Source organism: Hippopotamus amphibius, chromosome 7 (genome assembly GCF_030028045.1).
Source record: "Hippopotamus amphibius kiboko isolate mHipAmp2 chromosome 7, mHipAmp2.hap2, whole genome shotgun sequence".
Taxonomy (NCBI): Eukaryota; Metazoa; Chordata; class Mammalia; order Artiodactyla; family Hippopotamidae; genus Hippopotamus; species Hippopotamus amphibius.
The window spans coordinates 9,446,195-9,459,930 of NC_080192.1; the positions used below are offsets into that span (position 1 = coordinate 9,446,195).

A 13,736-nucleotide genomic window follows, 5' to 3' on the forward strand; every position below is an offset into this window, starting at 1 on the left:
CTGCCAGGGCTCTTGTGTAGGAAACCCCCTTATCTGTGAGCAACCTCAGAGGCGGTCTCAGCTGAGGCCCCACCTCCTTCCGGCTTAGGCACCAGGGGTGCGAAGTCCCTAGGGAGGTTTGCTTCCTCAGGCTAAGACCTGCTTTCTCTTGGGCCCACCCTCTTGGCCAAGCTCAGTCTCTGATGAAGCCAGGCCCCTCTCTGCTGCAGGACCCGGATGTTATTTCAAAGGGAAAGAGAAAGTAAAGATGCCCCAGAGAGGGGGATGGGACAGAAGAGACAGGACAGAGGCCTGCTCCCATCGGGGGAGGGGCAGGCTGGCCCTCCTCCACCCTCCTCCTGCTTGGCACTTACTTGCCAGTCAGTATCCTGACAAGACTCTGGGCGGGATGGAAAATGAGGGCTGGGGGTCAGTGATCCAGATCTTCCTCGCCAGCCCTGTGATGAGCAGAGCCTGTGCACCTTCTGCCACCCTAGCTCCCCCAGTAGCACTGAGTGGGGAGGATCATTATCCTGACACTTTAGATGTGGCCCCAGCACAGACAGGCTAAGACACCCTCTCGCGGTCACACAGAATGTAAATGGCAGAACGGGAAGGCTGTCCAGGCAGCCTGGCCTGCCTGCCTCCTCCTGCTTCCTCCCTGCTCCATAAACAGGAGTGGGGGAGGGGCACAAGACAAGGGGTAAGCTGTCTGCTTCCCACCAAGACCTGCAGATGAGAAAACAGCTCTGGGGAAAGTAGGGAGGAGGGCTTGGAGCAGTCACGGCCACCTCCAGTCCAGACTGCACACAAATCTGATTCCTAACTTAACTACACTCAGCTTGTCATCCCACTGCTCCCCCACCCTGCACACACCCCCTTCTGCTCCACAGGGCCTGCGATGGCCTCAGGGGTAACACAGCTTGCGCAGGAGGTTAGAGGAGCCACAAGAATGGTGTCTCCTGCACTCCCATCTTTCCTGAAGCCCAGGGCCACAGCCAACAGAAGATTCTAGAATGAGCCGTGTCAACTACAATAGGCATTTGCCATTGGCTTTTGCCATCTGCCTCTACAAAGATGAAATCATGTGCTCCTGCAGCTGCTGACTGTCAACGCCCCCCTGAGTGGTGTTCAGGGTGGAGAACAGAAATGAGGCCCTCTGTGCTCTGGGAAAAACTGGCAGGACAGGTCTTTAGATAGTCACATATTTTCAGAAGCCAACTTTATGGGCCCAGTTCTTGTATCTCCTCATATCTAGAAAAACACTAAAATCCTTCATGGTGATGACTGCACCTTGTGACTGGCAGTAACCTTCTGTAAACAACGTGTGTTGACTGCATGTGTTTCCCTTTCACCAAAACCACATGTATGCTGAGCTTCCCCCCTGCCTCTTTGGAACAGTTTCTCAGTGCTATTTTGGATTCTGTCTCCTGGGCGGCAGTCCTCATTATCCCCAAATAAAACTTAACTTGCAACTCTCACATTGTGTTTTTTTTTTTCCTTAAGTCAACAGCTGGTTCCTTCTGGGAAGAATCCTCAGATTTTCTTTCCTTTTTTTTTTTTTTTTGTCCACAGCAGGTGGCATGCAGCACTTCCCCAACCAAGGATCAAACTGATAGGAATATGATGGGAATATGATAAGCCTATGACAAGTTAGGAAAATTTACGGGCCCAGTTCTATACATCTCATATGTCTTGGAATTTATGACCCTTTCTCCTAATTTTGTAAACAGAACTAGAGTAATGGTCCACAGGTGCAGGGAGGCATTCACTGAACTTTAAAGCTCTTTGGTGATTATCCAAATATTTGTGAGCTTGCAAGGAGAAAATCTGAATCTTGTAAGCTAATTTACTCCTAAAAGAAAGGTATATAATCATGGGGCTTATAGCCTGTTTTGGGGTCTCTCACTACCCCCTTCTGGTGTCTGTGCCAGAAGCTATCGTACTCTTTCTCTACTAAACTGCCACTCTGTGACTTAAACCTGAGCAATGACTTGGTATTGATGCCGAGGAGAAATTCTTTTCTTCCAGAGATCATGAATCCGGTCCCTTAGATGGATTTCACTGGCAACATTTTGGGGGCTCATCTGGAATCGACGAGAAGGTAAGGCTGCTCGGGTTTTTCTAAAGTCTTTCTCTTTTTCTGCTTGCTATGGAGTGCCTGTGTGAGAGAGTGAGATGTCCGATTGAGGACGGAGCGAGTGTGGCGTCCTGATCTGCGGTTCCATGAGTGACCTCGTATGGCTAAGGGCAGCCCGAAAGGGATCCTGTTGGGGGCTTATACCTCACCTGCCAATGCTAAGAGGCACTCTGAGTTCCCGCAAGGGACGTGGCCAGAGAAGGACGAGGTGTTTGAACGTCTTAGACTTTCACTCTCTGTTTCCATCTTTCTGTTTTCCTAGCCTTTTTGAACTGTTCTCGACAACTTGGGGTTCTCTAAAGACTACTCTCACCTTGAAATTATGCAAAGCCCAAGGTCTCTGTTTTCCTTGCTGTTACCGCCTCTTTTTGCGGGCACCCAACTTTGAAGTGCCCTTCATGGGGAATAAGGCCTTTGCCTCAAAGGCATAGAAATCTCCATTTAAGCTGCTTCTTAATCCACTGTCAGGACAAACATGTTGAGGAATTGGGAGGCGCACTGGCTCCTGGCACGGCTCTCAGATTAGACATTACACTTTTGGCAGCTACTTGCCGAGCCTGGCGGAGGAAGGAGTGCTCTCTCTGCTGGCTGTGCCTTGAGACTTTATGGATAGAAGCTCTCCTAACCTGTATGAATTTCCTTTAGACTCTGCAGGGGAGTTTCTGGGAGGATTGGAAATGTAATGGAGTCGTTCCTCTGATATCTTTAGCAAATAGTGGACCACCTTATGCTCTCAGGAAGTTGATCAGATAGTTCATGCTATATTCCTACTGTGACATCTGCTGCTTGGGAATAAGTGCTTTGGGGAGATCGGAGGAGGATCTAGAACTGTCCCCCTCCTCTTTGGTCATCTATATACCATTTCTTTTGCTACCATTTAACGTGGTGTGGCAACCCCAGGGTGTGGCATTATGGAATTCAGAACAGGCCAGTAAAAGTATATCTCTCCCACAGAGATTACCCCCTCCATTTTTGTGTCCTAGAAGGAAAACTCAGGTGCTTTCACTTCTACAGTTAGCATGAGAAGCCTATCGATGGTATGTTAGGCGACGAGGCCATCCGATAAAGGCTTTAATGGTGAGGAACTGGCAACATATCTGGGATGACGCCAGGTCCACTGCTGGCTCCTCTCCACCCCTGCGTGTCGGTGGAACGAGTAGGGACAGGAGGCGAGACACCTGCATCGGTAAAGAGTGGGCAGAATAAGTCCGACCAGAGGAGGAGGAAGCTAGGTGGAAGTCTGCCTCCACCCCGCCCTCTAGGATTAGGAGGGACGCCTCCTGGAGGAACTCTGGCGCTGGAGGCCGTCTTTTTGTCTTACAGATGGGAGCTTCACAAAGGTCCAGTCCCAGCCCTTCGGATTGCTTCCTGGAAAACAGAACAAGTTTGATCCACAGAGTCTAAAAAAGGAGCGCCTGATTTTCTTCTGTAATACTGCCTGCCCTCAATACCCTTTGGGAGGAACACTTAACTATAATTCCATCTTTCAACTTGATTTATTTTGTAGAAGACAGGGAAAATGGGTAGAAGTTCCTTATGCTATGCTGTGTTTTGCCCTGAGGAATAAATCGGAGATACGTGCAAAAAGAAATATTATGATAATGACCCCCTACCCCAATTACCCCCAGCCTGCTGGGACAACATTTTATCAGCCAGTCTGCCTTTTATTAGGCCCAATTTGAGCACTATTTGGTCCATATTTTAGGTTAAAACTAGGACTACAAAAAGGAAAGATGATTTTTGACACTGATGGCCACAATATTCTTTAGACTCCAGAGAAAACTGGTTAAAATAAAACTTCTTTGAAATTGCAAGACCAGTTCTTTTTACACATGCAATTAGAGAAAGGTAGCTTGTGAAAATACTTCTTTCAAAATTCTGACCCTGAGAGAACAAGAATATGCCCAAGAGAAAGCTTGAAGTTAACTCTTATCATGTCCTTGGAATACGAACACAGCCCACTTTGCCAGAGACCTTGGCCTTGGGTTGCTTAGTGAAACTTCACGTCAAGAAAAAAAAGAGGCAAGAGACATTTTAAGTCTCAAGCGGAAACTATGAGATCTCTGTCTGTCTAGATATATGTGTATGTCTCAGTATATGTCTTTGTGTATGGATAATATTGGTGATGTAATTTGTACATGAGCTCTACTTAATTGGCCTGAAAGTAAGTGCTTTCAAATCAAACAATTCTAAACACAAGAGATATTAAGCTAAATAAATTTCAGGTTCACGTGAACTGGGAAATATGCAACATTAACTTAATACCTGGTATTAATGTTTGTTGATCTAATGAACACAGACAGGTCTTTAAAGTCATCAACATTAGTATAACACTTTCATTGTGCCTAGGTTTAATATAAGCTATCTGTTACAAATGTGTCAGCAATAAAAGCTCAATGTGAAGAAACTTCTAAGGAAAGAAAATGCAAATGAGGTAGGAGCTTTGGGTGAACTTTTTAGGGATAAAACAAGACACGGAAACATTAATTACTGAACATTGGCTTCCTTTTACAGATAAACAAAGGTTTAGAACGATTAACGAATATGTTTGGTGCCACACTAAGATATTTTCTATATAAAAGAACATTTTTCAAGAAATTATCTCTGGGATTATGTTCCCCAATCTACAGAATGTTAATGTAAAAGACAGCTCATAATTGCTTACTTCTTAGTTTTCACAAGAAATTAAGGTTTCAAGAGATGAAGATTATACTTTAAACATGTGACTAAAGCTAATAGAAATCATAAAGGAAACACTTCAGTATACAGTAGGAAAGTAGAATGTATGTTTTCAGTAAAGAAGGTATGCGGTATGGAATTACATGTTATTAGGGGAAAAGGAAGTAACTCGGACTTACAGGTGGCTCTTTCTGAATGAAAGTGAATACATTTCTGAATAAAGTGGGTATAGAAAATGAGGAAAGTTTTGTGGAAAGTGGACTCTGAAAAGAGTTTTATGCATGGTCAAGACTGATGGGTTAAAATAAATTTAATTGAGTAAATGAATTTTAAAAGTGAGTGCAAAAACTTGAATTTGGCTTTTCTCTTTCTTAAGAGGATAGAATTTCTTAAAATGTTGAACTGTCTTTGATAACGGATTTTAAGTTTCTTTACCTTTGAAGTGATGTGTTCTGCATTTGCTTTTAAGATCTTTTGTTACTTTGGTTAAGTGAATAAGTAGTATTTCACAATGATCTATGAAGACTATGACATGTGTAGATAAAGTTCATTCTGCTTCTACAAATATTAACCCCTCATTGTCAGACTTTTGCCATCCAGATGTGCTTGTGACATGACAACGGTCTACTCCTAAATCAGGGAATTCGAAATGGGTAAACAGTAGGTGTAAAGGAAACAGTCAGGGCTATGGGAAATCCAAGACGGCCGTTTGGATTTTCCCGGCTCCCTGACAAACCTCATTTTTTTATTTTAAGGGTTAAAGTCTTTCCTGGCTGCAGGGCTGATGCCCTCACAATGAAAACTCACTTCCCAGATAGTTCCTTGCCATTATGTTATACTGTTACAAGACTTAACTGAGTTATTGAAGGGACACTCTAAGTTTGTTTCTGAAGCCTAACTTTGTAATCAATCTTTGGAAGAAGATCAGATGCTCCATAATCTACAACCAGGAGATTAACACCAGTCATTCAAATCTAAAAAAACAAGTAGACTATGCCAAGGATAACCAGCCTAGTGACACACAAAAAATTTTGCTAAATGCCTTATGTACAATGCCAGTGTATACAGTTTCCCTTAAAGACAAAGATTTGCACAGAACAGACTAAGCCAGATGACCTGGGTACATACTAGGCTACACCTAATGCACGTTCTTGACTTAAATTCTTGCCTATGACCTTACGAATACTGCTAGCTACATTGTGTTCCATATTGCCTACTTCAAGAAATCATTATTTCTTACATTACCAAATGTGTGACTGAGCTTCTGATAAAATGATGGTGTTCAGTCCCATATGAGATCAGTGACCATAATGGTGAAACTCTGGATATGAGAAAAAGCAATAAGAGGGAATACTTTCCTGGACCATAAGAGACTATAGTAAGACAGGTGTCCAGAGACTTTTGCTGCAAGAAAGGCCCAGTCCAGTAAACAGCACATGGAGTGGCCTGTCAACGAAACTCTTCGCCAGACCTGGGAATGAGCATTCCTAGCACCGTGGGCCAAATGGCTATGAGATGCCCCCACAAACCATGGTCAAAGCTATGGCCATGAAGGGGTCCTGCTGGCTGCAAACTGGCACTTGCTGTCTGCCTCTGCAAAGATTTAATTCAGGAGCTGCTACAGCTGCTCACTTCAACACCTCCTGAAAGGAAATCAGGGTGGAAATCAGAAATAAGGCACCTGTGCTCTGGGAAAAATAAAACTGACAGAACAGGCCTTCAGATACTTAGATGTTTTCAGGTAAAGGATTTTTATGAGCCCAATTCTTGCATCTTCTCATATCAAGAGAAACACTAAAATCACTAACAATGACAACTGCTTTGGTTTATGTGTGAATACCACATCAAATGTAAATCTAACTTACTATTTCCAGTTCTGTGTGTCTCATTTGCTCTGCACGATAATCATTTTACTTCTACTGTCCCTGATGATCGCCTCGTCTCTGCAGATCAACAGTTCGAACGAGTAAGATCGTGGATCACTGGAACATCATGGTGCAAATCCTTGTTACTTACTGCAACCTTCTTTGTACCATTCTTATTGTTTGCTCCCTGTATCTTTAACTGTGTGGTACAAATGGTGTCAAAGCGACTTAAAGCTTTTAAGCTACAAGTGATAGTTGGAGTCCGCTCTGTGGTTCCTCCAACCTTTCCAGAATATTATCTTGGGCCCTTAGATTGGAATTCCCCTGAGGAAGGTGGAAATAATGCTGCCTTGCCCTAATAACGATGCCCCTTTTCAGCCAGAAGCACCCAGATGAATACGATGCCCCATCTCCCAGCAGCATTATTCTCCATTATGAGAAGGGGGGAATATGAGAGGAATTTGATGGGAATACGATAAGCTTAAGCAGAAAAAAATACCAAGTGAGGAAAATTTATGGGCCCAGTTCTATGCATCTCATATGTCTTGGAATTTCTGACCCTTTCTCCTGATTATGTAAACAGAACTAGAGTAATGGTCCACAGGTGCAGGGAGGCAGTCACCGAACTTTAAAGCCCTTTGGTGATTATCCGAATGCTTATGAACTTGCAAGGAGAAAATCTGAATCTTATGAGCTAATTAACTCCTAAAAGAAAGGTATATAATCATGGGGCTTATAGCCTGTTTTGGGGTCTCTATCCCCTTCTGGGGTCTGTGCCAGAAGCGGTCTCTTCTGGAAGGTATTGTACTCTTTCTCTAACAAACTGCCACTCTGTGACTTAAACCGGAGCAATGACTTGTTATTGATCCCGAGGAGAAATTCGTTTCTTCCGGAGATCACGAATCCACTCTCCTAGATGGATTTCATTGGCAACAGAATCTGTGCCCCCTGGATGGGAAGCGTGGAGTCTGAGCCACTGGACCACCAGGGAAGTCCGAAGAGTGATCAGATTCGCACGCTAACATGTCAGACTCAGAGAGCTAAGTCACCCCTGGCCTGAGAAGCAGAGAGGATGGACAAGAAGGCTGAAACCCTTTGCTGGCCTTTCCCTAATGACAGCAATCCTCCAGCCCTAACTTGGAGATTTCTGCAAGCCTCCTGAGATGGGCTGAGATGCAGGCGTGCTAGGAGCGGGACATATTGAGCTGGCCACTGCGGCCCCTTTTACTGCCCGAGACAATCAGGAGGTGTGTCATCCACATCCGTGTCCCTCTGCCTCCCTCCTTGAAGGAAACACCGACAGGGAGAGCATCAAGGCAGAGAAGCCGAAGAGCCAGAGACCCCTCGGATGCTGCCCAAGACCCCCAGGCAGCAGTGCAAACAGGAAGGGAGAGTGGAGGGACAGGTGTCTGCTGCCACGGACAATTCACACCCAGATGGCCAAGGTCAGTGGGACCCCAGACCTTCTCCACAAGGACTTGAAGGACAGTTTCCAAACTAACAGCTTCCCCTTGCTGTTGTTTCCTCTGCATCTGCCTGCACAGAATCCCACCTCATCAGGCTCTTCCTCCCTTTTCACAGCGCCACAGTCCCAGCCACCCTTTCTAGAATCTCCACTGGGTTCCTCCCCGGCATGTTCACGTGGCAGTTGCCTCTGTGGTCAAAGGGCCAGACGCTGGCTTGCTGACCTACCTTCAGCCACTGAGCTGTGGTCTCTGACCTGACTCTTGGCTGTCCTTCCACTTCCTTATCCTGCTTTTTGAAAAAGTTTCCATAATCTTGATCCTCACGTGGCCAATCCTACTTCTTTTCTAAAAACTTTTATTTAAATGTAAACTTAACCATTAATTTGTTTTCTCCTCGCTCATTCCCCACCCCCACCCCCAGAGGCGCATCCCTGGCAGCAGGTGGGGAATGGGATGAGGGGTGAGCAGAGGGCGGGTGGGGTGTGATGATGACAGACTGAAGGTGGGGGGTGGGGCTCTAGGGACACCACGGTGTGGAATGGAAGCAGATGAGTCAGGGTCAAGGGGGGCATAAGCTGGCGAGAGACACGCTGGACAGAGAGCCTGCCCTCACAGCGCCTGCTCAGCTCAGACCGGCCCTTGGTCACTGCATGGGCCAAACTATCCCCCCACATCCATGTGCAGAAGTCCCAACCTCCAGGTCCTCAGAGGTGACTAGAGGGAGATGGGGCCTTCAAAGGGGCGACTGTGTTAGGAGGAAGCTCTTAGGGTGACCCTTCATCCAATCTCACTGCTGTCCTCAGGAGAAGAGGAAACTGGGACACACGGAGGGACACCAGGGGCGCCCCGGGGGTCACGCACAGAAGAAAGACCATCTGAGGCCAGAGTGAGAAGGCAGCCAAGTGTCTGCTGCCAAGGAGGGAGGCTGCAGGGGAAGCCCCACCTGCCGACACCTCGATCTTGGACTTGTAGCTTCCACAGTGGTGAGAAAATAAATACCCGTTGTTAAGTCACCCAGTCCGTGGCGTTTTGTTGAGGCTGTCCTAGCAAACGAGTACTGTCACTGCCATCAAGGAGCCTCGTTCTCCGATAAGTCTGTCTTCAAGGCGGTTTCTCAAATCCCATATTCACACTATACATATTCATGCCCATGTATGTTCAGTTCAACAGCAAGGTCTGGTCCCTGCGTGAGATGGGAGGAGGGGGGCTCCCTTGCTGGGGGAGAGGGAGATCTGACGCAGGGTGGGGGAGATGGTGGGGGAAGAAAGGAGACAGGAGCTGAGGGAGGGCAGGGGCAGCCCAAGCGCCGGGGCCTGCAGGGCCAGTCCAAGGAGGAGAGGAGGCTGAGAAGGGAGGTGAAGGTAGCTGGAGCTAAGGAGGAGGCGGGGCTGGGGGGATGGGGCGGGGGAGGCTAAGGAAGCCCTCACCCGAGAATTTCCTCAAGCTCCTTGGCCAGGAACTCATAATTTTCATGCAGGTCCTCCCAAGGCTTGAAGGGCATTCCCTGATTGTACACGAAGTTTTCCCAACAGTAGTCAAAGTCTGAGATGAAGAGGAGAGAAAGTGGTCAGGTCCGGGCCCTGCTGGCCCTCCTGTGCCCTGTGCCCTCCTGCCCCCTCCCTGCCATGTGCGCTCAGTCCTGCCTTGTTTCCCAGGGTCTCCTCCCACTCACCCTCCCTGGGGCGATCCTAGGTTCCCCCATGCCTTCCACTGCCCCACCCCCAGCCCCCTCTTCTCACCTGAGAAGGACATGATCTTCACTGAGGCCGCCTGGTGGTACAGCCTGCGCAGCGCATCCCGGTACTCTGGTTTCTTGAAGTAGTAGAGGCGGGAGGCAAAGATACTCAGCGTCACATTCTTGTTCTGCCTCAGGAACTCAGCCACCTGCTCTGAACATCTCAAGCAGGGGCTCCAGGGTAAGTACCAGGTGACTTCGTATTGCTCATCAGGGGACGGCTTCTCCTCCAAGAACCAAGAGAGGAAGGAGAGCTCTGCGTGGCAGGAAGCCTGGGGGATAGAGAAATGGAGGTGGAAAGGGGGCGATCTTGGGTGGCAGAGCAGGCAGTGTGGCCAGGCTGGGGAAATGGGGAGGAGGGGTTGGGGGCGGGCATCCCTGAGGCAGGCTGTTCATGAGTTACCCCTTCTTTCCAGCTCTCCCCTCCCTTCTTTTCTTTAGTCATCCCTTCCCTCATTCATCGACTCATCCATTCATTCCAACATCCAGCTTTCCATTCATTCATTCTACAAGTATCCTGAGTGCCTGCTCCGGGCCACCCCTCTGGGGTCCAGGCTTGTTCCCTGGGAGCTGTCTGCTGGGAGGGCCACAGACCTGCCCTGTCCCTCGGCGGAGCCACCAGCCACACATGTGCACAGAGCCCTTGAAATGTGGCTCATCTGAAGGGAGGTGTGTGGCAAGTGTAAAGATACACAGTTCATTTCAGTGACTTAGTATGAAGAAAAAAGAATGTAAACTCTCTCATAAAGAAGTTTTATATTATTTATATACTAGAAAATACATATGATTGAAAAAATTAGATACAGTCATTGCTTTGTATCTGAGGGTTGCTCATCTGCAAATTCAACAACCACCTGTTGAAATGATTCAGAAGAAAAGAAAAATTCCAGAAAGTTCCAAAAGGCAGAACTTGAATTTGCCAGGCTGGCAACTATTCACATAACATCTACATTGTATTTACAACTGTTTATGTAGCATTTTCATTATCAGGTACTATATGTAAGCTAGAGACGATCTGAAGTATATGGGAGCATGTGGGTGGGTTATATGCAGATGCTACACCATCTTATATAAGGGATTTAGCATCTGCAGACTTTGGTGTTCTCCGGGGTCCTGGAACCAACGTCCCCACTCCCATATCCGGGATGACTATATCATCTAACACATTATCAATATTAGTTTCATCAGTTTCTCTTAACTTTCTGAACACAGAGTAGCAGGAAAAGTGAGATGACCCCTGGGACTCAGATTATGTTTGATGGGATCATCCTGCTACAGTGCACCCCACCCCCACCCCCGCCCACGAGGCCCCTTCCCCACACCCTTTCTGAAAAGGCTGCCTTCTGGGTGGAGGAGGGCAGGCGGGTGGGGGGCTTTCCCCAGGAGTGGTTAGTGGTTGACTCGGGGGCGGCAGGGTGGTGGGCTTCAGTAGTCACTGCTGATGCTGCAGTGCTCCTCCAGGGAGACCTGGCCACGGGCTCAGAGCCAGCTGGGCGGCAGGCAGGATGAGGGCTGTGGGTCTCCCCTGCGGGATCACAGGCCCCGGACACAGAGGAGGCAGGGGTGTGGAGAGTGAGGACCCGACCAGCAGGGCAGTTACCAGGGCCTGATCGGCACTGGGGCACAATAGACCAGGCTTTCTAAACTCGCGCTTTCCTCCAAGGCTGCTAGAGGCCAAGCCCGATGTCACACTCAGACACCCACCACCAGCAGACTCTCTAAACAAGGCCTGCCGGGAGAAGTCAACCACCAACGTGTATCAGGTTCCTGGAGGGTCAGGCAGACACTTCAAAGGACCAAGGACTTAGGAGAATGTGTGGAAAGACGCATTGGCCTCTGAGAGCCTCCCCATAGCAATGGACTCATTACCATTTTTCCACATCCTCAACTGGTTTATGTGAACCTCCGTAACTCCTCTGACATGGGAGACATCATTTGGGGGATAAAATTTCATCCCACTTTTGAAACAGAAACTAGATTTGAACTATTAAACTGGGCAGGGGGTAGGACAGAGCCTATCACTGCTATCTTGGCTTTTTTTTTTTTTTTTGGCCTCAGGTGTGCACGGCCTTTGGGATCTTAGCTCTCAGCGCCCCCTGCATTGGGAGCAGGAGTCTTAACCACTGGACCACCAGGGAAGTCCCTATATCCACATTCTTGATTAAAAACTGGACTCACAGCAAAAGGGATTTTCCTAGTATCTGACATAATATATTTGAAAACCAATAAATTGCAATTGTAATTATCTCTTCCAATCATAATTTTGGGAAGACAACTTCTGCAAGCATCCTAAAACTTTGGCAAGTTGCCAATACCACCCCCCAACCCCCTTGCCCCAGTCTATTTTCCCTTTGGAGGCACAAAATGCAGGCTGCACCTCAATCTGTGCTCCCCACACTGCAATGCTAAATCACCAAGAAATGCTTTGGTTTCTTGCGGCTTCGATGAGAGTATCGCGGGACTCATACCTGGTTTACAAAGACCCCAAAGTCAGAGGAGTCAGATGACCAGGGGTTCACTCTTTCCACCCAGAAGCAGAGGTAGGAGCGGTTCCGCCCGTATGCATGGCGCAGGTTGCGAAAGTGGAAGGAGAAGGTTCTGATATCTAACCGCTCCATTGGGTTTCTGGGGCCAAAGAGAGAAAAGGGTCAGTGCAGAGAGGCCCCCTGCGGTTCCTCCAGGCTGGTGTCTCCTGAGTGCAGCCCCCTGGGCGCCCTGGGCGCTGTGCCTCCCAGCAGCCCGCCTGGGCCTAGAGAATTTCCTGCTGCCTTTCCAGGCAGGAAAACCGGGGGAGAGGGAGAGGAGAGGGTGCTGGGCCAGCAGGGGCAGGTGATGTCTCCCACAGGGGCCCAGGCTCTGCCCCTTCAATAGCACACCCCCCACACCCCACTCCAGTGTTCCTGACCACCCATCCCCAACACATTAGAAAACTATAAAAGAGAAATGAAAGCTCTCCACTCCAAAATAATAGCCTTTAACATTTCAGTCCCATTCATTCCTGACTTTTCACTTGGGCATGGTGGTTTCTATTGTTCTGTTTTGTTTTCTTTTGATTAATTTATTTATTGGCTGCGTTGGATCTTCATTGCTGTGCACGGGATGTCTCTCGTTGTGGTGAGCAGGGGCCACTCTTTGTAGCAGTGCTCAGGCTTCTCATTGCAGTGGCTTCTCTTGTTGTGGAGCATGGGCTCTAGGCACTTGGGCTTCAGTAGTTGTGGCACGAGGGCTCAGTAGTTGTGGCTCTCGGGCTCTAGGGCACAGGCTCAGTGATTGCGGCGTACGGTCTTAGTTGCTCCATAGCATGTGAGATCTTCCCAGACCATAGCTCGAACCCATGTCCCTTGCATTGGCAGGGGGATTCTTAACCACTGCACCACCAAGGAAGTCCTGTTTTGTTTTTTGACGTCAGGTTAGCACCTAAATGCACAGGCTCGGGCTGCTCTTCCCAGTGCTTTCTATGTCTGAACTTATCTGCTTCTCTCCAGATCCTGTAGGAGTCATGTCATTTTACAGAAGAGGAAACAGGGACACAGAGGAGGAAAGTAGCCTGCCCAAACCCCAGATCAATAAGTGATGGAGCTGGGTCCCCTTGACCAGGCCAGGCCATTTCCAGCTATTCCGTTATAGGACCTTGCGGCTATGTGAAGTCTTGAGTGTGGCTTTCTTTTCTACTTAATTTTAAAATAGGAGCATTTCTCCTGATCTTTCCTCTAATCCATGATAACTGTGAGTGGTACAGTTATAAACGTGAAGCGCAGTCACCTAGGGTGTGGCCAGGTTTGTGAACAGTCTGCATTTCCTTTTCTCCTCAGAGTTGACATATCCTCGGAAGAGATGATTTGTCTTCTTGTCTTAGAGAACTATTCTTACAC

At 47.9% G+C, this 13,736-nt stretch overlaps 1 protein-coding gene across 1 annotated transcript in view; it reads right to left on the reverse strand.

Annotated features, from left to right (window-relative positions):
• Positions 1-3,147: 3,147 nt before the first annotated feature.
• Positions 3,148-13,736, reverse strand: part of LOC130857574 (DNA dC->dU-editing enzyme APOBEC-3F-like) — a 45,228-nt gene continuing 34,639 nt past the window's right edge. Inside the window, exons 6-9 of the mRNA XM_057743336.1 lie at positions 12,333-12,489; positions 9,869-10,136; positions 9,557-9,671; positions 3,148-3,487 (exon numbers count right to left, since the gene is read on the reverse strand). Coding sequence (XP_057599319.1) covers positions 3,148-3,487; positions 9,557-9,671; positions 9,869-10,136; positions 12,333-12,489 — 880 coding nt within the window. The remainder of the gene's footprint in view (positions 3,488-9,556; positions 9,672-9,868; positions 10,137-12,332; positions 12,490-13,736) is intronic.